The sequence below is a fragment of the Zootermopsis nevadensis genome, unplaced genomic scaffold (assembly GCF_977971745.1).
Source record: "Zootermopsis nevadensis isolate Lab colony 2312 unplaced genomic scaffold, Znev_1.0 Znev_ptg000007l, whole genome shotgun sequence".
NCBI classification, from domain to species: Eukaryota; Metazoa; Arthropoda; class Insecta; order Blattodea; family Termopsidae; genus Zootermopsis; species Zootermopsis nevadensis.
Window position 1 is genome coordinate 3,054,457 of NW_028259139.1, and position 18,083 is coordinate 3,072,539.

The 18,083-nt window shown below is 39.7% G+C and overlaps 1 protein-coding gene across 11 annotated transcripts in view; it reads right to left on the reverse strand.

Annotated features, from left to right (window-relative positions):
* Positions 1–18,083, reverse strand: part of MICU3 (Mitochondrial calcium uptake 3) — a 105,289-nt gene that overhangs the window by 32,544 nt on the left and 54,662 nt on the right. For 10 of the 11 annotated variants that reach the window (XR_015533895.1, XR_015533896.1, XR_015533894.1 and 7 more), the window contains exons 2-3: positions 4,744–4,885; positions 3,238–3,276 (exon numbers count right to left, since the gene is read on the reverse strand). Coding sequence is in view for 7 of the 11 variants with exons in the window: in XM_087343966.1 (XP_087200092.1) it covers positions 3,238–3,276; positions 4,744–4,885 (181 nt within the window). In the remaining 4 variants the exon portion in view is untranslated. The remainder of the gene's footprint in view (positions 1–3,237; positions 3,277–4,743; positions 4,886–18,083) is intronic. The other variant, XM_087343967.1, reaches the window with a different exon arrangement.

Below are 18,083 nucleotides of genomic sequence, written 5' to 3' on the forward strand. Positions count from 1 at the left end.
GGATCATCTGCCAAGAACGTATATGAACAGGTCCCAGTCCGAGAAAAGGATGGAAGGATCCTGTTCATATGGACCTGTCGTCAGACAGAACACTAAATAATATAATAATAACTGTAATTCGCAAATATTTTAAACTTGCCATGTTTCAACCCATCCCACATATACGGAAAAAATTTATGAGAAAAGATTGAAAAGATGTGACATTTGAGGTTGTCAAGATGAAGTTGTCCATGTACTTCTTGATAGTAACGTTACGTGGACTTATAGCTAGATACCAATGTTTCGGAGAAACATACATTAGCCCTGAAGATGGAAGCAGTTTGTTCCTCCGAAACGTTAGTATCATCATACAAATTCGCACGGCGTTATTTCCCAACAAGATCAACACCGACAACGGCAAGACATATTCTGCCTTCGAGGACACAAACTTAAGATGTGTACTTTTGTATCCCTCACCGGTCTTATCCATGAACTCCAATGATGACAAAGGTAATTATCAGTATAAGCCCTACACTGCACAACGACATCGATGTATTTATTTAGTGTTCTGTCTGACGACGGGTCCATATGAACAGGATCCTTCCATCCTTTTCTCGGACTGGGACCTGTTCATATACGTTCTTGGCAGATGATCCAGAAGTGGTTTGCCATTGCCTTCTTCTGTGTGTGAATGGGATGCCACGGAGAAACCGGGGAAGCCTCCGGAGGAAAACTCCGTGTTGCCTAGACCACGGCCTTGCCCAACACAAGTTATAAATTCGGGCACCGCCGGGAATCGAACCCGAGACCCCAGGATTACAAAGCCAGCGTTCTAACCGCTAGACCACCGTGGCGGACATCGACGTAGCTAATATTATCTTTGTATGTCTCTGATTTAAACTAAGAATATGGTAGCAAAATCCAAAAGTTCAACACAGCTAATGCCCATAAATAATAAACATACAGCAAGTGTTCTTACGAACACACCGCGGAAAAAGTAAAGTTACCATTGGTTAAGGTAAGTATTAAAGTAAACTACGAAAGGAATGTTACGCCAACTACAGCTGCATTTTAATTTTTTTTCTTCATAGAATCTAGTGACATAACCTCACAATTTTTTTCTTTTCTGTAATGCCAACTCAACATTTACAATTCCACTCTGTCCAGGGTCAATATCATAAACAGAAAAACACGGTAACAGCGTAAGCGAGATTAAGTTTGCTTACACGTACTTTGGTGAGGGGGGGGGGGTTAGAGACGCGGGAGGTCAGACTAACATATACTGAGCACGCAAAAGCAAAACCATCTTTCGAATTTTAAATTACAGTAGTACTTCGCGTGTTATGAGCCGGGATAGCTCAGTCAGTATAGTGACTAACTACGGGCTGGACGACCGGGGTTCGATCCCCGACGGGGGCAAGGATTTTTCTTCTAGCCTCTGGGAGGCCCACCCAGCCTCCTCTACAATGGGTACCGGGGTCCTTTCCCGGGGGTAAAGCCGGCCGGGGCGTGATGCTGACCACTCACCCCCATCTAGTGCCGAGGTCAAGGAAGAGAGGAGCTATACCTCCACTCCCTCCAAGCGCCTACATGGCGTATAGTGGGACAAACTTTACTTTACTTTTTTATTTTGCGTGTATAATAAAATTTTTCAACATTTGTTTTCACGCGTATAAACGAATCCGCGTTGGAAAAGGAGTAAATGCATGGTTGTAACTATATATATATATATATATATATATATATATATATATATATGGGCCTTCACGCCGAATTCAATTACAATTGGCACTTCGCATTCTGTGAGTCGCACGAGAAGCCGGGACTGTGCAGTTTGAAAGCGACGTTTTTATTCCAAATTGTCGAAAAAACGGTCATCCACGGTGCTTAATTTCGAAAGTAACTTTCGACGTCACATGGGCCAAACACCGACTAAAAAGCCTTCCTCACGTTAAATTATCTTGTACTGTTTAGCTGCATCTCGATAATATGTTTTAATTCATCACAGCGATTCTATCGGACGAAGAAATCTTTACTGCACCAAAAGTTATTAAAACTACAATTAAGACTTATACGAGGTGCGATCGGAAAGTTTGAGGACTGCGCCTATAAAAACCCGTACACTTATCTCAGGTATTAAATTCATCCATCACCCTCGAAGTAGTTCCCCTGGGAGTGAACACAACGATCCCAGCGCCGCTGCCAAGCCTGGAAGCATCCCTGGAAATCTTTCTTTGTCAGCCTGTCAAGCACCATCTGCGATTCTGCCTGAATCTCTTCTATCGTCTCAAATCTCCTTCCCTTTAGCTGAATTTTCATCTTTGGGAAGAGGAAGAAGTCACACGGAGCTTAGAAAAGAAGTTGGGGTCGGTTCTTGCAAGATCTTTGAGCTCCTGACAAACGAGAAGTCGATTCTGCTTCTGGTCCTCAGACAGGATGCGTCGCATGTGGAGTTCTTCCTTTAGAATCAGCTGACAGGTCCCATAGCCTATCCCAACAATGTCACACAAGTCGTTGATGGTACGACGTCGATCTTCGTGAATGGCCTGCCGAATCTTCGTAACATTTTCGGGCGTTGTGCTCGAAGATGGTCGTCCAGAACGCTCGTCATCATCGACAGAGTTTCGGCCATTTTTAAAACGTGAATGCCACACAAAAGTTTGTGCACGACCCATTGCGGACTCCCCAAATGCTTGCTTTAGCATTTCATAGGTTTCCGTAGCCGTTTTGGCGAGTCTTTGGCAAAATTTGATGCACACGCCATTCCGAAATCGCAGGAGGGTCGGTGTAATGCACTACCAAAACGCCCGTAACTAAGAAACAAATGCTAATTCGATGATGCCGGCTGGCACACTGATTCACTATGAATGTAGACCGCACCACGTAAAGTCAGAAGCTCGTACTACATCCGTTTCGCCCGATATTGACACAGTCTTGAAACTTTCCGATCGCACCTCGTATATCAGTAAGAATAACAGAATTAGGAACTGTTCTGGCCGATATTAAACACTCCTCCGATTAAATACATCAATTACTTTACAGGAAGACATAATTTTAACCGAATATTCTTATACATCCATATTATGCGTTCACTTAACTGCGTTAAGCGATACTGTGTATTTTACAGGAGATTCGTGTAGCGTGGCCTCCATCAAATGTAATTCGACCAATAAATTTGTTAATTTAATACGAATGGATACCGTTTTCTCGATAAGCCTTCGTCATGCATAGATATATTTGCAACAGAGTGATACATACTACTAATACTACCGATTCGGGGTCTCCACACGGCAGCTCCTGAAATGAAGCGTGCGTACGTATAAACACAGTTTCAAATTGTAGCTGCTGAGCGACTCGGCTACATTCTCGCACAAGTAGACTCTCGTTGATGCTTTAGCTAGGAATGTGATTTGCAGCGCATTGGTCGCGACTGGAGAAAACCTCTTAAGGTACAATTTGGCTGCACGCGACAGAGACAAGCGACCGAGGCAGGCGACAGAGTTACGAGACCGAGACTGGTCGCTTCCTGTCTGCTCTCTGTACAATCGTATGAAGTACAATTACGAGCGCGAGACAGAGACAAAGCACAGGAGACCGCTCTCGGACCAGTAGTGTCTCGCGACGGGCTCAGGCAGCACGTCAGTGCGTAACCAAACTGCTTATGATTCAATCTGAAATAACTCCTCAAATTATCTTCTTCTAATGATAAATGATTCTTTATATTAACAGACAGAAAGATCCTTCTTCACGTCTGGTTTTGAACATTGAACTCATAGGTTTTCTTTGTTTCATTCTCAACAAATCACACAGCAACACGTCATATTCTTCTTATTCTTCGAGTAACCTTTTTAGAAGCATTTTTGTACTCATTTTTAACAGAATATGTGCACGTATGTCTCAACAAAACAAAGAAAACAAACACTTTGCCGCATGTCTCGGTCGTCACCTCAAAAGTGTGTGGCGACAAGCTGCGATGTGTCCGTCTCCCGTCTCTGTCGCCTGTCTCGGTCGCTTGTCTCTGTCGCGTGCAGCCAAAATTGTACCTTTACTGCTAAGATGGGGGTGACAATTTTCGTGAGTGTGGAGTTTCTATTAAATCTTAAAAATAACTTTGGCCTTTGAGCTATTCGTCTATCGCTCATGTATTTTATATATAAGATTTTAATAAATCTGGTCGGGAAATCTGTAAGGAACAAATCATTTGGAAGCAATATTAAAATATGTCGGATATTGATTCATCTGGCGCAGAACACAGATCAGTGGCTGACTCTTGTGAATACGTTAATGAAACTTTGGGTTCCGTAAAAGCCGACTAATTTCTGACAAGTTGAGTTACTATTTAAGGAAATAACAGCTGTTTAATCTGACAATCATACGAGAACTTATAAATGTCCTCCGTGAGAAAAAACATAGTTACTTAATGTTAAAGCAGGTGGTACATATAATTACCAATTGACTTTAAAGGGTTAATGTTAACGTGATAGGCCTAAGAAGATATGAGATTATAACAAAGAATTTTTTCAGTAATGTAATCAGAATTATGAGATTTAATCCAATGACACAAGGAACAAATACATTTTATCGCAATTATAACTGCATTCAACCACAAATTCTACAGAGACCGAATCCCCTGCGTTATGAATGCAGCCGAGTTCCTCTGTGATTTCATGTATGATAAGCGATACTGGTGATCAACACTTGATGCACACGAATTCAAGTCAACTGTTTAATGTACCAACATTCTGCTCATCAAAATCAACTTACGTCGAGGTTCTTGTTCCACGACGGACTCCAGGAAGTCTTGGGGCGTCATGTAGAGCTGGCCGTCATACTCGACAGACGCAAACTTGATGAAGCGTCTCTCCCTGGACGTCAGCTTCACAGCGCGCACGAGTTCATCATCCATCTGAAGCAAAGGATTACAGAACACATCACAAATACAGGTGGAGTACACATAACTCCAAAACGCGATCCTCGCTGGACCTTATCATGTCTTAAGGCACACAGCTTCCTTCATCTCCACCTGATTAATCACCTTTATAACTTAATACGGACTTAATTACTTAAAGGAATTTAACACCATGATTGATTCATTTTAGTAACATGAAAATAGCAGTCAACATATTGCATGCTTCAAGGTCACAACAAAATCGAACAACGTTACAAATATCTACCAGACTATACGGCGTAATATTCCACAAGACCATCATCTTTATATTTGCCACCGTGAGAACCTGAAATCTCACCAGGCTATTATGTTTGATACTGAAGATTTCTGTCTTCTGGGTTGTTGCATTGTGTAGTCTGGTCGATGTTAACCAACGTTTCAGAGGTCATACTGCCTCCATCATCAGGGCGATGAGTATGAAGATTTCTGTCTTCTGGGTTGTTGCGCTGTGTAGTCTGGTAGAAGTTTACCAACGTTTCAGAGGTCATACTGCCTCCATCATCAGGGCGATGAGTATGAAGATTTCTGTCTTCTGGGTTGTTGCGCTGTGTAGTCTGGTCGATGTTTACCAACGTTTCGGAGGTCATACTGCGTCCGTCATCAGGGCAGTATGACCTCTGAAACGTTGGTGGACATCGACCAGACTACACATTGCAACAACCCAGAAGACAGAAATCTTCATACTCACCGCTGTGAAAACCTCAAATCATACATGTCTGATACTGTCCACTGTCTCGGCGTATATATGATATTCATGACGTTTCGGGAGTTCGCCTACCCCTGTATTAAGGAGATTGGTAGTCGTTACACTGACAACATAAAGTACTAGCTTGATATTCAAAGGTCCCAAACGTCGTCACTAATATTCAAATAAAAAGTAATAAAAAAATATCAATAATGTACTCGGACAGAAAGTATGAAGAAGACAAGGCAGGCATTTCCTTCAGTAACTGTATCTGCTGTAAAGGATCTACGAACAGACTCCACGAAACTGTGACGCAGGATTTGAAGAAAGACAAAATATATGGAAAGCAATTTTTTTAAGAACTGCAATAATTTTCTTCAGAAACAGCTACTTGGACACAGAAATACAATGGACGATGTTCTGGTGAGCGTGAATACATTACTTTCATATATCATCTCGTCGTAAGGAAACGGGTTCGAGATGGCATGGGCTATAAAACATTTTATAATTATAAATATGCGAGTCTAATGTTATTTAGGGGCGGGAGAGAAATTTTTATAGTACGAGCAAGCCAACAGGTGTCGTTTCATATCGTTTTAATGCTGTCTCCATGGTCGTAAAACTTTCCAAAGTCTGAAGAATAACGGTCACTTGGCGACTGACGCTCAAGGCGGGGGGGGAGAATGCATTAGAGCAGAGATACGCCGAGTCGAGAAAGACTGGTCCTTCACGCAACGATTTCCAAACACAAGTTTCCTTCCACACAGATGGCGCGCTGCTTACCAGCTTCACAATAGCAAATAAGAGCACATACGAGGTGCGATCGGAAAGTTTCTAGACTGCGCCTATAAAAACCCGTACACTTATCTCAGGTATTAAATTCATCCATCACCCTCGAAGTAGTTCCCCTGGGAGTGAACACAACGATCCCAGCGCCGCTGCCAAGCCTGGAAGCATCCCTGGAAATCTTTCTTTGTCAGCCTGTCAAGCACCATCTGCGATTCTGCCTGAATCTCTTCTATCGTCTCAAATCTCCTTCCCTTTAGCTGAATTTTCATCTTTGGGAAGAGGAAGAAGTCACACGGAGCTTAGAAAGGAAGTTGGGGTCGGTTCTTGCAAGATCTTTGAGCTCGTGACAAACGAGAAGTCGATTCTGCTTCTGGTCCTCGTCGCATGTGGAGTTCTTCCTTTAGAATCAGCTGACAGGTCCCATAGCCTATCCCAACAATGTCGCACAAGTCGTTGATGGTACGACGTCGATCTTCGTGAATGGCCTGCCGAATCTTCGTAACATTTTCGGGCGTTGTGCTCGAAGATGGTCGTCCAGAACGCTCGTCATCATCGACAGAGGTTCGGCCATTTTTAAAACGTGAATGCCACACAAAAGTTTGTGCACGACCCATTGCGGACTCCCCAAATGCTTGCTTTAGCATTTCATAGGTTTCCGTAGCCGTTTTGGCGAGTCTTTGGCAAAATTTGATGCACACGCCATTCCGAAATCGCAGGAGGGCGGAGTAATGCACTACCGAAACGCCCGTAACTAAGAAACAAATGCTAATTCGATGATGCCGGCTGGCACACTTATTCACTATGAATGTAGGCCGCACCCCCTAAAGGTAGAAGCTCGTACTACATCCGGTTCGCCCTCTATTGACACAGTCTTGAAACTTTCCGATCGCACCTCGTGATTATGATGAATGCAACTGTATTATTATCTCTGCTCTCGAGAAACTGTGTGACTTTATAAAGTTGAATCATCTCTCCGTCTACAACACACGAAGTAAATTAAAATCAAATGCAGTTACCTGCCGACTCTTAGATTACATAACCACGTCGTATTGGTGACAGAGGTTGTATTGTCTGCAATGAAGGAAAGATTATAATGAATGGTAAATAGTTAAGAATATGAAAGTAGGGGGTCGTGATATATTTATGAGTACCATTCCGGAATTCGCCTAGACAGACTGAGGTAAACCACAAAGTATACGTCAAGAAAGCCAGTAACATGGCCGAGATTCGAACTTTATACCTTCAAAATACCGCTATACTAACCTGTTCGGGGCAAATGAAGTCTGCAATTTCGCATTTGAAAACTCGATATTGCAGAGCACGAAGCCGTTTGTTGTATTGTAACATCTCAGAGAGATAATAAGCCCCCAGACCCAGGGGGGGAAGGTCGAACTTGCGTCCTCCGGGAAGCAGTACAGTTTTATCCAATTTAGACGCGCGTGGGCTCGATCTCGTGACGCGCCTCTGGAGCGAGGCCAGGTGATGCAGTCACGTCCGCATCAGGTGACCCTCCTGCATTTCTTTTGGGTTTCCAAGTTCGAAATTCCTCCTCTCTGAGTCTTTATATCCCAGCAACGAGCAGTCGGGACCAACAGTGCAATTTCCGGGGGATTATTCTTTCGTGGTATTTCGAACCTTCATTCAGAAGTGTAGTCGGAAAACCTCAAGGGAGATGACCACTTGAGACAAAAAGAATATCATGAGGTGATATTGTTGCGTCATATTGTGATGATTATAATTGCTTATTTTAACCGTCTAATCACAATAAAATATTTTATTAAATATTAAAATATTATTACTATAATTAACATTTAATATGTAAAATATATTAAAATATATATTAAAATGATGCTCTTTCTATCGAAATGTTCGATCTACAATTAGAGCATCATTAATATATTTTAAATATTAAATGTTAATTATAGTAATAATATTTTAATATTTAATAAAATATTTTATTGTGATTAGACGGTTAAAATAAAACAAAAAGAATATCATCAAAATGAATTTTTAAAGACATCAGACACTGTCTATTGTCTGAGAGAGGCCTTATATTTCATACACTCGACGTTTCGGGAGTTAGCTGTACTCCTGTCCCATAAATCTGACGGATCGTTTAATGTCTTTGGTGGGAGGGGCAGTTGGTATCAAACTTGGTACATTTTTAATACTAAACTACGCTAGTATTCTAATCACTTTACAACCAGGACACGAGTTGAACCAACTCTCTAAACGTCGTATAGGTTAATATCAACTCAGACGATGAACAAATCCAACATATCAGAACGATGATTCAGCAACTGTCGCAAATCTTACAGAACAACTGAAATTTGTCTGTAAGAACCAGGTTTTGTGAGTGTAGACAGAAGTCATCTGCCTCAGGACATGGTCCACTGGAGGACTCTTGTCAACACGGTAAAAAGACCCTCGGGTTTATGGCAACAGAATTCCACTGCCGCGTTAACAACAGTACGCAATTTATCCCTTCATAGCCTTCAACAGCATTTTAATATTATCCTCCACATACGCCTAGGACTCCACGGTGGTCTAGCGGTTAGAACGCTGGCCTTGTAATCCTGGGGTCTCGGGTTCGATTCCCGGCGGTGCCCGAATTTATAACTTGTGTTGGGCAAGGCCGTGGTCTAGGCAACACGGAGTTTTCCTCCGTGGCATCCCAACAATTACTCCATTCACACACAGAAGAAGGCAATGGCAAACCAGTTCTGGATCATCTGCCAAGAACGTATATGAACATGTCCCAGTCCGAGAAAAGGATGGAAGGATCCTGTTCATATGGACCTGTCCTCAGACAGAACACTAAATAAAATAAAAATAATAATAATACGCCTAGGTCGTCAGAGTACTATCATTCACACTACATGAACCGTCCTAACATTCTATTCAGCACCCTGTCTCAACACACTCAACATATGTTCTCTCAAGTTTAGTGTGCTATTATATCTCGCTCTACTTTTGTTATGGTTTATCACCTTCTGCGTTCATGCACCGTAGAACAGCCTCAAGACTACGAATGAAGAATCGAGAAGGGATGAAGTGGTCATGACTTAATTTAACTATCCCAGTCTTAGTCGGGAGAGACAACGATAAACCAGAATAAAATTTTCATAAAAATACAGCAAACCCTCGACCTCGGGTAATACATTCTTCGAAATAAGCGTTATCCGTGAATTCGAGTCGGAAAAACTTGATGTATGGGATTAATTGGGACTGGGATTCGAACCGAGTGTCTTTGTATGCTCTATGTCTCCAAATGCTTCGTTATGTGGATGAGTTGATGGTCGATTCTGACACGTCACACTCATTCTAATTATAAAGGTGTCGCTTGGCCCCTGGTTCTGGCAGGCCCAAATCATATGACAGACAGACAAACAGACAGACGTGTTGACAAAGAATCTGTAAGCGACGCAGATTCCGAACTGCATATAAGTTCCGGCATCGCCAGACAAGAAGAACGATGCATTAACACGTTTACCGGGTTAATTTGATTCATCCTATTATAACGCTTTGCCAGAGATACGATGAGGACGTGAAAACTCTTAAATTAAGAACGCGGAAAGATGATTTCCCGTTCTTCCCACGTTGTTGTTCATCTCTACGCTTCGCGGCAGCACTATCGCACACAACTTCTGTATGCACTCACTGTTCTAGGATACGATCTCATTCAGAGATAAAAATACACAACAAATACATTACGGGCGGTGTTGGTATTTGAATCTTTATCCTTTGATCTATTTCAGATCTTATTAATGACGTTTGTCTGATTCGAATGACGACTCGTTCCGAATTGGATATATTTTTTTTTTGTATCTTTTAATATTGCTTTCGTTTGCTCTAGAATATTTTGTAACTCAAGTTGAGGGGAATACGGGAAGGGCTGAAGTCGGATGTAAAATCTACATCTCTGTTACTTAAACAGCATTCATTTCTCCTGTGTTAAAACGTAGAGTTATACAGAGGGTGGCTTTCATCTGGGTTGTTGCGCCGTGTAGTCTGGTAGAAGTTTACCGACGTTTCAGAGGTACTTGCTCTGAAACGTCGGTAAACTTCTACCAGACTACACGGCGCAACAACCCAGAAGACATCCATCTTCAGACTCATCGCCGTGAAAATCTCAAATCCTACAGGGTTAAACATGATTTTTATGTTAAAACCTTGCATATTGTATTGGAATATAAAATATGCATACAAACAAAATTGTTTACACTATGAAGGACACTATGTCAAAACGCGTTTCGACCTCAAGAGGTCATCGTCAATGGTAAAAAGACAAATTAATTCATATAATATAAATCAGAAGATTGTGGTTTTTTATTATATGAATTAACTTGTCTTTTTACCATTGATGATGACCTCTTGAGGTCGAAACGCGTTTGGCATTAGTGTCCATAGTGTAAACAGTTTTGTTTGTATGCCTTACAAATCCTTGCCCATATCCACGTCAGTAAATGCCATTAGGTGAGGAGTATTTTGATTTATTTCGCTGTTCCTACGAAACATCGACGTCATCAAAAATCAATTGGATCCTATCCTGATCAATTTAAACTAATTTAAGATCTTCACAAACTATTTATTTATAACCCATTTTAATATTATCTTCCCATTACGCATAAGTCTACAAAAGTCAACCCTTCAAATGATGGATTCCTTCGTATTGATTCGCATGCACAAATTATGAATTTCCATGTCACGTAATTTTCTCCATTCCTGTTTCTCTCTCTGCATTCTAAATGTTCTTGAAATTTACACGGCAAGTAGACCCTCATTTTAAATAATACACCAGTTTTCTTCCCGAGGGACTGCGAGATGACACGATAAACCCCAAACAAAAAGTCGGAAAAAGCAATGGAAATCCGGGCGGTATCGAGTATCGATCAGAGAAATAATTTTTGGAGCGATTTTAGCAGAGTTCTCGGTTACTAAACGTAAAAGCCTGAATATCACTTTTAAATAGACCACGACTATTTCTTCCCAGCTAATTCCCCACTTCACCTCACATAATAATCTCACTGACATTAAATAAGCTTATACAAGTACATTACGTAACATTCGATAAACGCTATATAGTCTGAACTACTAAAAATCATTGTTAAATAAACAATAAATTTATAAATAGCATTAGAAGTACTATATTGAAAGGCTAAGTAATGACAACCAGCCCATAGTCTAAAGCGTTAACTTGCGAGGTGATGAAATGTATGTCTGTAGAAGATAGTTCGCCCAACGCACGGAACATCGGTTTATGAAATTATCCAATGTATCAGATACGTTACGGAAAAAAAAAGAAGAAGAAGAAGAAGAAGACATTTTGCTGACACAGATAAGGCTGTAGCAGGCACAGAATGGCGCCACCACACATGTCGATTAAATCGAAAAGGGGAGATGGAGGTTGTCACCCTCACTGGACCACCTAACTGCTGATTGGAAACTTGTGATAAGGGTAGGAAGCTAATTGAAGAAACTTGACAAAACTAGCTTTGGGTTAAGTTACTTTATTTGTTGTGCAAACCTTGGCAAAAATCGATCCGACACAACTCATCAGAATACATTTTTTGAGATCGAATAAAACTGTTCAGAAATACGTGCGTGTATCTAAGTTAAAACAGTTGAAATCAGACAAAGCGAATTACACACAAAGCAAACAGTCGCATATGAAATTCCTACATTAAATAAATATAATTTAGCATTTGGCACTCATATTAAAAAAAAATACAAACTTCCGTCAGAGTGACTGACACTCCTGCTTCGTGTTCGACAGGTCCACGATTCGAATCTCGGCACGGAGCTGGTTATCCTGACTGAGCGGTTATTATTATTATTATTATTATTATTATTATTATTTAGTGTTCTGTCTGACGACAGGTCCATATGAACAGGATCCTTCCATCCTTTTCTCGGACTGGGACCTGTTCATATACGTTCTTGGCAGATGATCCAGAAGTGGTTTGCCATTGCCTTCTTCTGTGTGTGAATGGAGTAATTGTTGGGATGCCACGGAGGAAAACTCCGTGTTGCCTAGACCACGGCCTTGCCCAACACAAGTTATAAATTCGGGCACTGCCGGGAATCGAACCCGAGACCCCAGGATTACAAGGCCAGCGTTCTAACCGGGCAAATAGTAGGGCATTATCTTAAAGTAGAATGTGGGGTTTTGATGTCAATGTGTTGTTGTAGAGTACAGTTTTCTGGTAGTTTATGCCAACAGGACCACACGGCGCAAAACCTTGAATACCAACATCTAAATAGTTTAAAGCATGGCTTCCGGACACATTCTACCCTGTTCATGATTCAAAATAACTCTGAGACGCATATGCACCTAAGAAACCGCAACGAAACATAAATAATGATAATGAATAGAATTTCACGTTTACTTTACTGAGCTCAGACTACTTGGCTCGAGGAACGAGACAAATTTAAACACAAAACCAAAACATTTTTTTAAAAAAAACGTATTTTATTTCATATGCTCATTTACAGAACATCACGATCGAGTGGTTAGCACTCCTACATTATCTTCAGGAGGTCAAAGGTTTAAATCTCTGTCCGAAAATCTGTTAACCTGATTCGTCTTTCGTGGTTGTCCTAAATATCTCCAGGTAAATGTTAGGATAGTAGGCATTACATTAGGCCACAACTTTCTTCCATATCCTTTAAAATTTATTATTAATTAATCATCCCATTATTTAAAGTTATACCGTCTGAACTGCTCACAATATCGATAAATAAATCATAACACGGCAATACTTCCGGACGGACGTAACTCCTCCACAACTTCATTTCTGGATGACACAAAAACAACAACAAAACGTTCACCCACACAAAATCATGTTAAGCACGACGTACATATACAGAACAACTTCGAATACGATATTAAAAAAATACAATAAAATCTGGAATAAAACATCATTTGAAATCCGATAAACATCTGACTAAAAAGTTGCATTTAAGAAATTATATTTAAGTTTATATAATTTTATACACCTGAAGATGGTTCTTTTAGAACTGAAACATGTCGTGTAAAAAAGTGATGACCTAATGTAAATCGAACATTTCGATAGAGAACATCATTTAATATATTTAAAATATTTAAATGTTAATTATAGTAATATTTTAATATTTAATAGGAATTTTATTGTGATTAGACTGACAAGATTTAAACAAATATATATTTATCACAATATGACGCAACTTTATCATCTTACTGTCATTAAATCTCCTTTACAGAATTCCATTGTCTCCACGCTGTACGAGAGTCATCTGTTTCGGTGACAGTAATTTCAATTCGAAAGATAAAAGGGAAAATGTTGATTCCGCCCAGTTTTACGCAGTCTGCATAAAAGTTACTTTGATGCTTTCTGCTTACTTGCTCTGTTATTTGCTTGTGGCCAGAGACGAGACCAAAATATTTAAAGGGGAGTAGACCTCATGAAAGACGTTGAAATTACGCAATAAGCAGCCAGGCTGGCACTTTTATTGTTATTACCCTGTAAAGACATGCAGTGAGGAACATCTGTTACCACAACCTGCTTTAAATGCATTACAGCATTACGTTTAATTATGTGGGTCTGTCAAACCTTCATAAATACCGGCTATTAGCCTCCATTTATAATTTAAAGAGTTGAACCTTTTTAACCAACAAAGATTTTTTTAATGTCGTCATCATAACTAGCTAAATATTTATTTAAATTATTTTAATAAAACGTTAACACTATTTTTCGGCAAAAACTGCCATCATCAGGTGTGTAGTAACGATGAATGTTAAAAAACGCGTAATAAAATGCTTAATTTACGTGGTCGGTTATATCATAACTCATCAGAAGCCTTATCGTTATACTCAGATAAGAACAATCCAGATTAATATTAGCCACATCTGAAATTCTAATTGTAGAACTTCAAGGGAAATCTGGGCGTAGATGGGAAGACAATATAAAAATTAAGCAATAAACTTTATTTAAAAAAATATATAAAATGCAAAAAAACCATAAAACTGGAACGAATCCAATTATTCATATGGCCAGCTGCTATTACAGTTCCACTAATCCTGTTATCATTACCAGTTATAGCTGGACCTACCACAATATTATTAATTGATCGATACTTAAATACATCATTTGCTGACCTCGTCAGGATAAGGTTAAGACTAAAGTCCAAATGTCTGGCTTCTAGGATAGCTATAATAAATCAACGTTTTCTATAAAACGAATTTTTTTCTGACGAGCTGAATAATTATGAATAACTCAAGAAAGAACCTGTAAAATGGAATGTTTCACGTTTGGCTATAAAACTTAAATCTCATTTAAAAATTATTTCTACATTCGGTTAAAAACATTGTGAAAGACATTCAACACGACAGGAAATCCTAATTTATCGTTTCTAGTTTATTTAGAGACGCCTTCTCAGATACACATGATACTGGATAAATATAAATAGGTAGGTACTCCCTATTTTAATATTCATCCCCAATACAAACAACTCAGTGAAGAGAGATGAAATTTGAGGTTCACACGGCGACGAGTAAAAATATGGCAGTCCTCAGGGATGTAATCTGGTAGATATTGGCCGACGTTTCAGAGGAACTTAATGCCTCAATCATGGGGTACTAAATACTTTGTTGATAAAGACAGTAAGCTTCCCTAAAACGTTGGCCAATATCTATCATACTACACCGTGAAACGTCCCAGATGACAGCCATCTTTAGAACGGACAATCGGTGTCCCGGCCGAGACTCGAACCCTCAACCTCAGAATGCAAATTAGAATAGTTATATCTTGAGCCAACGTATTCAGTTAAAATGCGCACTTAGTAATAAGTAATGGTTCGACTATTTGAAGAAAAATAAAAAAATTCAAGGTAACAAGTTGGCTTTCGAATAATATTCTGTTACGGTAAGTACAAACGATGTATTTGCTTTAAATGTCCCTCATACCTGTGACTCAGAAAACGTTTGTACTAAATATATATTTAAGAAAACTGTTCTCTTTGGAGACCAGAAGGTCTCAAAATGCAATCTTTGCGAAATAGCTTCAGTTACTGGTTCCATTGTCAATATATTGCACATACAAACACACTGTGGCAACACACATCCTCTGCTGCATATATGCAACTTAAACTGTTGATAAGTTAATCAACAGCACGGATTCAACACTGTTAAAAGCATCAATAATAAAAACTTCGGTTTTATGATAAGAGCCGCTTCGAATATTTGGTGTTAACCAACGTTTCGGTATACAATTCAGTTGCACATTTTCAAGGTGGGTATGAGGTGGGGCCAATTTTCTTTAATGTTACACATTGAACTCCATCAGCGAAACCATATGGACAAGAATTAATTATAAAAATGCTGTCAGGGCGATTACTAATTACCCTGAAGATGGAGGCAGCAAAGACCTAAGAAACTTTGGTAAACTTCTACCAGAATACACGGTGCAACATTCCAGAATGCAATCGTCTTAATAATAGTCGCCGTGGGAATCTGAAATCTCGACAAATTTTTATATTTTTTAAGCATGCACAACGCGAAACAAATGTCTCATAATAAAAGTTACAATTTTAAGGTTAGGGTTTTTTGTTTTTCGTTCATGTCAAAAACAAATTCTGGAATGGGTAAAAAAGATTTTGATTAAATTTGATACTGGAGAATTTTACATCAATGTCTGTTTAGAACAGAAAACTTTAACAACCACTTTACATAAGAACATAAATCATTTTTTTCATTAATGTTATCAACTAAATGAGCCTAAGTGTACCGTGCACTCAGCTTATGCTTAATGTTGGACAAAACTCCTCGGTCAAATGTCCACGTCTAAATATACAGGGTTATTCATAATTCCCTCAGACATTACAAAAAATCGATAGTCTTCAATGGTGCAATGGATGGTAATATCGTACATGCTGATAGAAAGAGAAACTCTCCAAGTTTATTTTACATACCTCATAAATGCTCAATAACCACGCACTGCTCCGTTGGCCACCCCGATCACCTGACCTGACGCCACGCGATTTCTTCTTATGGTGGTACGTTAAGGACCAGGTCTTTGTACCGCCTCTGCCACGGGATCTGCCTGAACTACGAAGACGAATCATCGCCGCCATCTCACAAATCGATCGTGACATGCTGCAGCGGGTGTGGGCGGAAATGGATTATCGGCTTGACGTCTGCCGTGTCACAATGGGCGGAGACAGAGCATTTATGAGGTATGTAAAATAAACTTGGAGAGTTTCTCTTTCTATCGGCATGTCATATGTTACGATCCATTGCATCATTCAGGTCTAGTAATTTTTTGTAATGTATCAGGGAATTATGAATAACCCTGTATTTAAATTTGTTTTAATATTTTCACATCTCTACTCCCCTTTAAATTATAATTTAAATCATAGATTCTCCCATCTACGTCTAGGTCTCCCCAGCGGTCTCTTCATCTTTGTTACCTTCTAATTTATAATTTATTCATCACACTTAATCACTAACCTTTTGCATTTCTCTTTATACAACCCATCTCATTGCAATTTGTCATAATCTTTATTTGTTGCTATCCTTCTAATGTCTATTTCGGGCTCAAAACATGCCTGCCAGCGTCTTTATACAATTTATGGTTTCCTCACAGCTAAGTACGTGGTCCCAGCACACATCCCCTGTAGAGTAAGGACACGAACGCAATCACCGCATTTTGGTTTCACTTTACACATACTTCATAAACCAATTTTTCCTTAATACTCGTAAATTATTTATAAACGCGACGCACTTAATTAGGCAATTTAAACACAAGAGCCAGGCTCCAGATTTCTCTGTCATCTGTCGCGCCATAGCCCCGTCGCAGACGCCGATATGAGACGACAGACCGCGCTTGTAATCCGCCTGCGATGTGTCGAGATGCTTGACCGCGTAGCAGCAGTGCCAGAGAAATTGCCGATCTATCGCGGCGAACGTGAAACTTTTTAATTAACAACAAAATCAGATAGACGAACGCTAACGAAGTCAGTACGGAGGTGTAGAAATCTTAACTCAGTTTTCGTGTAAATTTCTGAAAAATTAATTTGTTATAGGAGAAATTGGATGATATTTTAAATGTGAGACCTAATTGATAAATAAAATTAGTGGTTCTCACGGTGGTGAGTACAAAGATGGCAGTCTTCTGGGTTGTAGCGCCGTTCAGCCTGGTAGAAGTTCACCGACGTTTCAGAGCCACTTGCTGCATCAGGCATCAAGGCGATGATGATGGAGGCAGTAAGGACCTCTAAAATGTTGATAAAATTTCTACCAGGCTGCACGACGCTGCAACCCAGAAGACAGCAATCTTAGATCTGATGAGGTATAATCCTGTGTTCACAATTTAAAACATCAACTTGTATTTGTAGCATGACAGTTTCCTGTCAGTGTAAAGAAATCACCGTGGACGTTTATTTCAATATTTATTTTGACAGATAAGATGCATTTTTCTCGAGAGGAAAGAACATTTATTGTAAGGTATGAAAACAAACTGTTCTGAAAAAAAAAATTGGAAACAAGAAATAATAAATATATACGGAACTGAGGACATAACTTAATGAGAAATGTCGCAGTTTAAGCAGCTGGCCTTGTACCTTTAATGCAGCGTAATCGAGAGTATAAAGGACTGAAGGAAAATGCATTAAACATTTTAGCGAAATAACCTCTCGTAAATGTGT